The sequence below is a fragment of the Malus sylvestris genome, chromosome 10, assembly GCF_916048215.2.
Source record: "Malus sylvestris chromosome 10, drMalSylv7.2, whole genome shotgun sequence".
In the NCBI taxonomy this organism is placed as follows: domain Eukaryota; kingdom Viridiplantae; phylum Streptophyta; class Magnoliopsida; order Rosales; family Rosaceae; genus Malus; species Malus sylvestris.
In genome coordinates this window covers 31,497,612-31,506,048 of record NC_062269.1, presented here as the reverse complement: position 1 = coordinate 31,506,048, position 8,437 = coordinate 31,497,612, and the positions used below count along the sequence as shown (strand labels likewise).

The window sequence follows — 8,437 nt, the reverse complement described above, 5'->3', positions numbered from 1 at the left end:
TTTTATACTCATCAACTTTTGTGAGTGAATTGGACCAAAAGTCCTCATTATCTCTCTATGGGCAGCCTAAGCTTGTTAGAGGGCCTTGTGCCCTATAAGTTGTCGTATAACTTAAACTAATGGGCTTGACCATTCAATGCCCATTTGGCCTCGAGGCCCAAACTGACCCAAGTTTTAACACAAACTTATTCGTTGATTAATTAACATATTAATCATTCCTAGTAAAAAATAATTAGATAATTCAATTGTCTTTACTCAACTCCGTTATATCTTCACAGTGTGTGATTCATTAGGTTTGAGCGAGGCAGATTGCGATTAAAACTCTTACTAATCGATTGTGAATTGAAATTTACTTTCAATTCTCCTTTTTGTGATTAGTCATCTTCAGGGCTTCCACAAACTATGAGTGACACATGCCAATATGTTATGATTATCCAAGCTAATTATAAAAGGTTGTAAAACCTATTCAGTTTGGAACAATGCAACACATTTCTTCTCTAAATCAATACTCTTGATCATATTATTTGGTTGATAGTTTATTCATGTCTACTATCCAATGTGATTTTGTTGTCTATATGATTACCTTAGATGTGATTTGGAACAACCTCCTAAATCTCATTCATACTCCGATCAGATATTCTTAATCTTATTATGGAGTATTCTCCCTCAATAGTTTGAAGGTTAGAGATCCTTTGTTGTACAATCACACGCCCACATGACTAAGTAGCTTAAACCCAACTATGTCGTGGACACCCCTCAAATGGAAGCCTTTAGTAGCGCCAAAGACTAAGGACCTAACCACCAGACAACCATGGTGTGTCAGACCAAATAACTATTTTGCATTATCCCAACTATGAGTTCTCATATGACATGAGTATAAGAGTACTTCCAATGTAGGAAGGCCCCTTGGGCAATAGGCAACTCAATCCCCTTAAATGAACAGTAACTGCCTGCAATGAACAATGACTACCCAAGTGTATCTTCACTCCTACATTGAATAGCCCATATTAAAATATTAGTATTTTTTACTTTATAAAATAATAAAAGATACTTTATTTTAATTTCGGATAATAATAAAAGGATTAGCTAAAAGTATTCTAAAATATTGAAATATAATGTAAAGTGGAAGAACATGGTTACATATTTATAGAGAGAAATTATAAATTTTTGTAATTTTAATTAATTTTTTTTACAATTTTTAATAATTTCTATAATTTTTCAATAATTTTAATTATGGCTAACGTCATGATGATGTCAGCCTTGCGTCACATAGGCCCATTGGGCTAGGCGATTATTGTTTGACTTCTTCATTGAGCTTGCCTTGGGTCCAATTGCCCTAGTAGGCTGGAGTGTATTAGGGAGGGGGGAGAGTGAATTGGGTCGCCTATCCCCAAATCAATAAACAACGGTGGAGTTGCTTTGAGAACTCTTAGTTGATCGCGTTTAGTGAACTCACTCTCTATTGTGCACATACATACTTGTCTTGGTGTCATTCACATCAATGACTCGAGACCAGTCACACTCCAAAGGAACGACATAATATGTACTGATCCATCGGGATTGTCAATGCCCAATTGAAAATCCTATAATCAGGAATGTTCAGGGCATATGAAAAAGAAAGGTCTCATGAATTTAACTTCTTTAGATTACATTCTCTTAGTTACATATTCACTGGACTTATTGTCCTAGCGTATATCATTTTATGAGACAGCTTTAAACATAATATTTGTCTTTAAATTAAATTAGCTTAATTTTACATGTGAAATTTCAATAAAGTATCATCTCATGATTAGCTTTAGACATATTTCCCACAGGGATCGAACCCGCCACATTTGCACAAATTGATAACATTTTGGCTTCTAGGTTTGTCTTAGTGAAGGCTCAGGATTTAGGAACAACCAAAGATCCAAGATTTATAAAGTGTTTTGGCTTCTGGGTCGAATCAATGCACCAAAATTTGAGCTTCTTGGCTTGAAAGAATGGAGGAGCAACATAGAGAAGTAATGGGAGGCAGAGAGTTATGGCCTATGGGTAATTGTGAAAGGGAAACGAAATGAGGTTGGGGGAGACAAAGAAGGGGTTTGGGGAGGGAGAACCAAGGGCATTAGGCTTAGTTTTTTTTATTTTTAATTTTTTTAGCTTTTAATTTTTTAATGTCCACGTGAGGTCAGATTGACGCGCGGTGTCTAATCATGGTCTATGTGGCCGCCATGAACGAAGGTTCTAACAGAAAACTTAATGAATGTGTGAAAGTGTCTCATAGTTCTCACTTTAGGTATGACACTAAGATGAAAAAAAACTTGATGTATGAAAGTTTGAAAACCACGATACTTCTAGGGATTAAAGCGAGAAGTACCCTGTATTCTAACACATGCTTCATTTTTTACATAACTTATGTTCCTTTTATCATTTTTTTCCTCTTTTCCTCTCTCTCTATCTTTTTTTTCGCTAAATTTTCTTCACAGTATGTGGTCTCTTCCCCACTCTGTGTTTCCTTTCTTCATAAGAATATGGGGAAAAAACAATTAAGCCATCTTCTCCAACTATCCTAAAAAATTAAAAAATTAAAAATAAAAGAAAAATCCAACACATACTTCATTTTTACAAAAGTTTGTTTGTACATTTTTTTTTTAGTTATGAGCAACATTTCATTGCCCAACACATCACTTCCCAGTATGTCATGCTAAGCTCGTCCTGTTCTATATATTTTTGGGTTGTAATTTGTGTGTTTATTTCTCCTACAAGTATTAGAATTTTTTGTTGCAAACAACGAACAGACTCAGTCCAGATTATGGAGTTCATTTTTTCATGATTTATTTGTTATCTGTCACTTTGTTTTGGTTGAAATCACTTTTCTAAAAATTCATGCCTAACGCTACTTAGGCTTTGCCTAGGCGTTAGGCAACTGGCCACCGTCCGATTAATTCCAAGGTGTTTGAAAATTAAGAAAGAGCGCCTAGCTCACTTAGGCGCCCGCCTAGGTCGTGACTCTCACTTAGACAGAAAATCAACAACTTTCATTTCACATTTTTTTTTTAATAAATTGTTAGAGAATTATTGAATACTTGTATGAACACTTATTATATGTTTGTTCCCCATGTTTTTAATATGTTCTAATACTTTAGAATCTATATGTAATTTTATTTTGTAATTTATATATCCTAATATAATTATGTATTTAAGTATAGATAGACACTTATTTATGCGATATGTAATAAATTTATTTTAATCCGCCTATTCCGCATAAGCCCCCGCCTAGGCTCAGCTTAGCCACTTAGGTACTAAGCCCCAGACGACTGATGACTAGTGCATAACATCTTTTAGAACCTTGGTTGAAATACATCTATTTCTACAATGCATAAATATGGTTCACCCTCTCACTTTCACAAGTGCAATCTATTACATATGACAACTTGATTGTCCATCTTTAACATGATGGTAGAAATGTGAGAGAGAGAAGAAAGTGAAGACTCCTACGAAAAAACATAAACGTACTGGAGGGAAAATTTGGCAAGAATAAAAAAGGGGGAAAAGAAGGGGAAAAAAAGAAAGAATCATTACATTAACCTCAAGGTGTATATTAGTTAGTAGGAAAAATAATTATGAAAATTTTAAATATGAAATATTATATTTAAGACTTGCCACGTGACAAGTTTTGATTGGATTACAATGCTACTCGGCAAAGTTCTTCCACACAAGTTTTTCTCACCCCACATAGACATAATTGTATTTTACCACTACGATAAAGCGTCATCTGAAAAGAATGTCAGGAAACGAAAACATTGCTTGAAAAGAATGCCAGACTTTGTCACTTCTCTATCGAGATAAAGGAGTAGATATAGAGTAGGTTGGATACCACGATTACTTGAAGAGTTCCATGAAAATCTATATATAGACTCGTTCATTTGCATTTGGTAATGCATTAACTTAAGTTTTCAACTCGTACAACTGCAATCCTTATTCCTCTAACCATGAAATTCAACAAATTGTTCGAGAAGACAAGAAGAAGCCTCCAAAAAGAAACTTTAGATCTTTTCGTGAGGATTTTCCCAAGCATACACTATATCGGAGCGGAGGTATATTATTTCATCAATTACATATAATACTAATTCAAGCATCTCCAATTAAAGCCAATGCTTGGGGTTATCCTCATCAAGAACAAAAATACTACTGTTAGCACATGATCAACATCATAAAATCAAGCAAAAGATCCAAATCCTCAAAAAATGGAAAATTTTAAAAGCTGGATTTGGATAAAAGTGATGTTGAATGAGGAGATAATTAAACATAAAACATCAGGTTCAAGGATAGAATTTTCACAATTTGAGATTTGAGATATGAGGTATGATGTTGTTTGTAGCATATCTGCATCGGAAGAATCCCACATAAGATGAAAACAAGAAGAAATTTTCCCACATCATGAAGTCTATGACTGGACCTCGCCCCCACATCGATCGGAGAAGAATCATGCCTCACCAACTACGTGTTTTCTATGGTTACTTGTTTAAGTTAATGATCTCTTATATATTTTGTAAATTCTAAAATCAGTGATGAGAACACTCTACAATTCTTTAACCATTTTTTAACATCGACGATGTTAGTACAAATTAAAATAGCAAATATAAAAACTTACTTCACTAAAAAAAGAAAAGAAAATTACAATAATATCCTAGCTAAAGCTTCGAACATATCTTTATCACAAGAATTGACCCGCAAGTAATTACTCTACATCATAATGTAATCTTCTCTGCTGATCTTTCTCCTAGGTATTCTAGTAATTATCTATAACAACACTCGTTAATTTTCAAGTTCGACATTTTATGTTTAAGGGTACGGAAGTTAATTTATATTATGAAGAAACTTATAGTTAGCTAGGGCCATGTACACCAACAAGAGTATTTTTATATTATTTCGGGTCACAAATTTTTTTATTTGATGGAAGAGGGGATTTTTGAAAGTTTTCCCAAAAACAAAAAACATCGCTAATGAGACTATATACTTTGTTGGTAACACAATAAGGTAGATTATCGAACAAAAAAAAGAGTATATAATCCAAAATTTCATAAAAACAATTAAGAGAGTTTCCATTCATTTTTTTTTTCTGAGACTATGTGTATAGGCGTAACCATGCACATAGTTTTAAAATTATCTAACTGGATGTCAAATTTTGACTTTGATCTACCATGGAGTCAAAGGGTTTGCGATTTGTTTACATCTTTACCCCTATAAATTTATGTTTTTATTTTCTAATATATTTTTAGTTACATGATTATGAAGATCTTTTAATCACATTGTTACGACCATATATTTTCTATTACTATTTTTATCTAAAATATTGTCAGATTTAGTTTAATTATGTTGTACGAAATGATATTATATTTTATAGAAAGAAATGATATTCTTTAAAATGTTAGAATTACCCATATCTTTATCCGATTACATACTTAATCATCCTTCTCCTTTAGATATTTAAAAAAAAAAGAATGAAATAGTCAAACGTAACTCTAAATAGAAAAAAAAATTCAAACTAATTAAATGCCAAAAATAAGGACCGTACCATGAACAGAAATCATCATATTAAGGGGAAACAAATCTTTTAATCGCTTCATCCCTACGATGAACCATTTACTTTTATTTTTATATACAAGAAGGGTTGCAAGAAGCCAAAACATTGGAGAAAGATAGAGACTAAGAACCCAAAAAAATAAGAAGAAACAGATAGATATGGATATGGGTTCGATCATATATTCTGTAGGTAGGGTCTTCTTGTTATTCTTCTTGTTGGTATGGGAAACAGAAGGTCGTGATCAAGCCAAGTATTTCGACGTGAGGAAATATGGGGCTGTTGATGATGGAAAAACTGATAACAGCCAGGTATGGCTCTCGCAAATTTTTATTTATACTGTACGACTCTTGGGTAGCAGAGAGTGTACTCTTTGCCTTTGTCCGTCCTACCTTGAGGAGCTAATGTCGCCTCATCTTCTATTTTACTTTGTGCATAATTATGTTTATAAGTACTAATTAGAACTTTCGGTGAATACATGCATTTAGGCATTTCTGGATGCATGGAAAGAAGCATGTCAATGGAAAGGAACGGCAAGGGTTTTGGTTCCCAGAGGAACATTCAAGTTGTATCCAGTGATATTCTCAGGTCCATGCAATGGTCCGATTGCCTTTCTGATTAAGGGTACTTTGAGGGCTACGACTAATCCAGCAACATTTAGTGCTCACAGTTGGATAAACTTCCGGTACATCGATCAGTTGACAGTGACCGGAGGCGGTACCTTGGACGGCCAAGGAGCCTCGGCTTGGCATCTTAACAACTGCAAAACCAATCCACAATGCCAGGCTCTTCCTATTGTAAGTTCTTGATACTTCTCTCTCTCTCGTTTTTTTAATGGAAATGTTAGGCATTTGCCTGACCAATTGTCTTATTCTTTCGAGCCACTAATTTTTAAATTTTACCGAGGCAAATATTAAGGGCAAATTGTCACGTAAGCCATTAAAGTAGTACGCAGATGTCCTAAAATTTTGCTACATCCCTAAAATATGCTCTAAATACATAGTATTTGTGTTGTTAATTATTCCACTAGTGATCGCAATTTAACATCTTGTTCTGTCCCGTGAAATATCATATCAGTCAATGAGTTTTGACTTCATCACAAACGCAAGAATCGAATACATAAGATCATACGACAGCAAAAATGCACATTTCAAAATTTTCGGATGCCACAATATGGACTTTAGGAAAATCAAAATCTCAGCTCCGGCTGACAGTCCGAATACCGATGGCATTAAGATTGGAAGCTCATACCGAATCAGAATCGCACGCTCTACGATCGCCACGGGCGATGACTGTGTCGCGATGTTGCACGGAAGTAGGAAAATCCACATTTCTAAAGTTGTGTGCGGTCCCGGGCATGGAATCAGCATCGGAAGCCTAGGAGGGAATGACAAAGAAGACGATGTGGTCGGAGTGATTGTGAAAAACTGCACCTTTATGGGGACGGATAATGGTGTGAGGATCAAAACTTGGGCTTCTCCTTATACCAGCAAGGCTTCAAATTTTACATTCCAAGACATTTTCTTGGATGACGTTCTGAATCCTATCACCATCGATCAAGAATATTGCCCCAACCCTCCTTGCAATCAACAGGTATATTATACGTGACCTATTTGCTAGCTTCATAGGACTCTCTTTGCATGGCCTAATATAATGTATACATGATTCATATCTTACTCGCTTGATTTAGACTGCAAGTATTCGACCAAAGAAATTTGAACTTAATTAAACAAGGTTTTTTTTCCTTCCTTGTGTGCAGACTTCTTCGAATGTGCAAATCAGCGACGTTACGTACAAAAACATATGGGGAAGTTCATCGTCGGAAGTAGCCGTCAGTCTCCGATGCAGCAAAAACTGGCCATGCAAGAATGTACTGCTGGACAGCATCAAGATGTCCTATTCTAATCCCAGAGGACGTTTGCGTTCCTTATGCAATTATGCCAAAGGCTCCTCTTATGGCTCACAAAGCCCTCCATCTTGTTTATAGTTGTAGCTAAGAATTAGCTTTATGATTTCAAGTCTTAGATGGCTCACAACCCCATCAGCTTTATGCTTAGGGATGGGGAATAAATTGGCATCGAACTCTTCATTCACGAGATTCAAACATGCGTGTTATTTTCACAGATGTACATTGAAAGAAGGGGAATCAAACATAAAATTCAGAATGCAAGGACTCTTACTAGTTGAACTAGAACCCCCTTGCTTCTTAAGGGTATGTTTGGTGTCTAGAATTGAATTGGATTACATAATTCATAAAATTTCCTTGGAGAAACAAATAGGGGCTAACTTTTAAATTTGAGTAATGCTGCACTTACCACATTTTTCATATCACATTTATACCATCTCTCTAGTAGATATAGGGCCCACCAACACGTGGGTCTTATATGTATTAGAGAGATGTTACCAATGTGGTATAGGAAATGTGATAAAAGTAGCATTTTGTTCAAATTTTGTACAAGTTGAAGGAATAAGACAAATTATTCATGAAGGAAACTTATGCTTTCTGATACCCATAAAACAATAGGATGTGAACACCATATAACTAATACGTCAAAACGTCTCCTTCCAACTTAGACAAAACTTAGAAGTGTGACTTCATTTGTTTCTTGAGCATACTTTGATTAAATCGAATGAGTTGTTAATTCAATCCAATCTAGAACCAAACGTGACATAAATGGCCAATTAGACGCGGCTTTACCATCCTCAATTGGTCATCAAGTTTGTTTTAATACTATAATATTCTACTTTAGGGGAGGGGCCATTGGAGGTGGCGGTAGTGGCAATGGAGGTGGAAGACAGGCGGGGACGATGGTAATGGTGGTAGTGATGGTAGACACTACTCATCTGTTGCCATTTTACTAGACAACCCAAACC

The 8,437-nt window shown here is 35.2% G+C and overlaps 1 protein-coding gene across 1 annotated transcript; it reads left to right on the top strand.

Annotated features, from left to right (window-relative positions):
* Positions 1 to 5,724: 5,724 nt before the first annotated feature.
* On the top strand, positions 5,725 to 7,550 carry LOC126584461 (exopolygalacturonase-like). Its single transcript, XM_050248833.1, has 4 exons — positions 5,725 to 5,874; positions 6,052 to 6,360; positions 6,641 to 7,156; positions 7,323 to 7,550. Exons 1-4 carry the CDS (start codon positions 5,725 to 5,727, stop codon positions 7,548 to 7,550), a joined length of 1,203 nt encoding a protein of 400 aa, XP_050104790.1.
* The last annotated feature ends 887 nt before the right edge of the window (positions 7,551 to 8,437 follow it).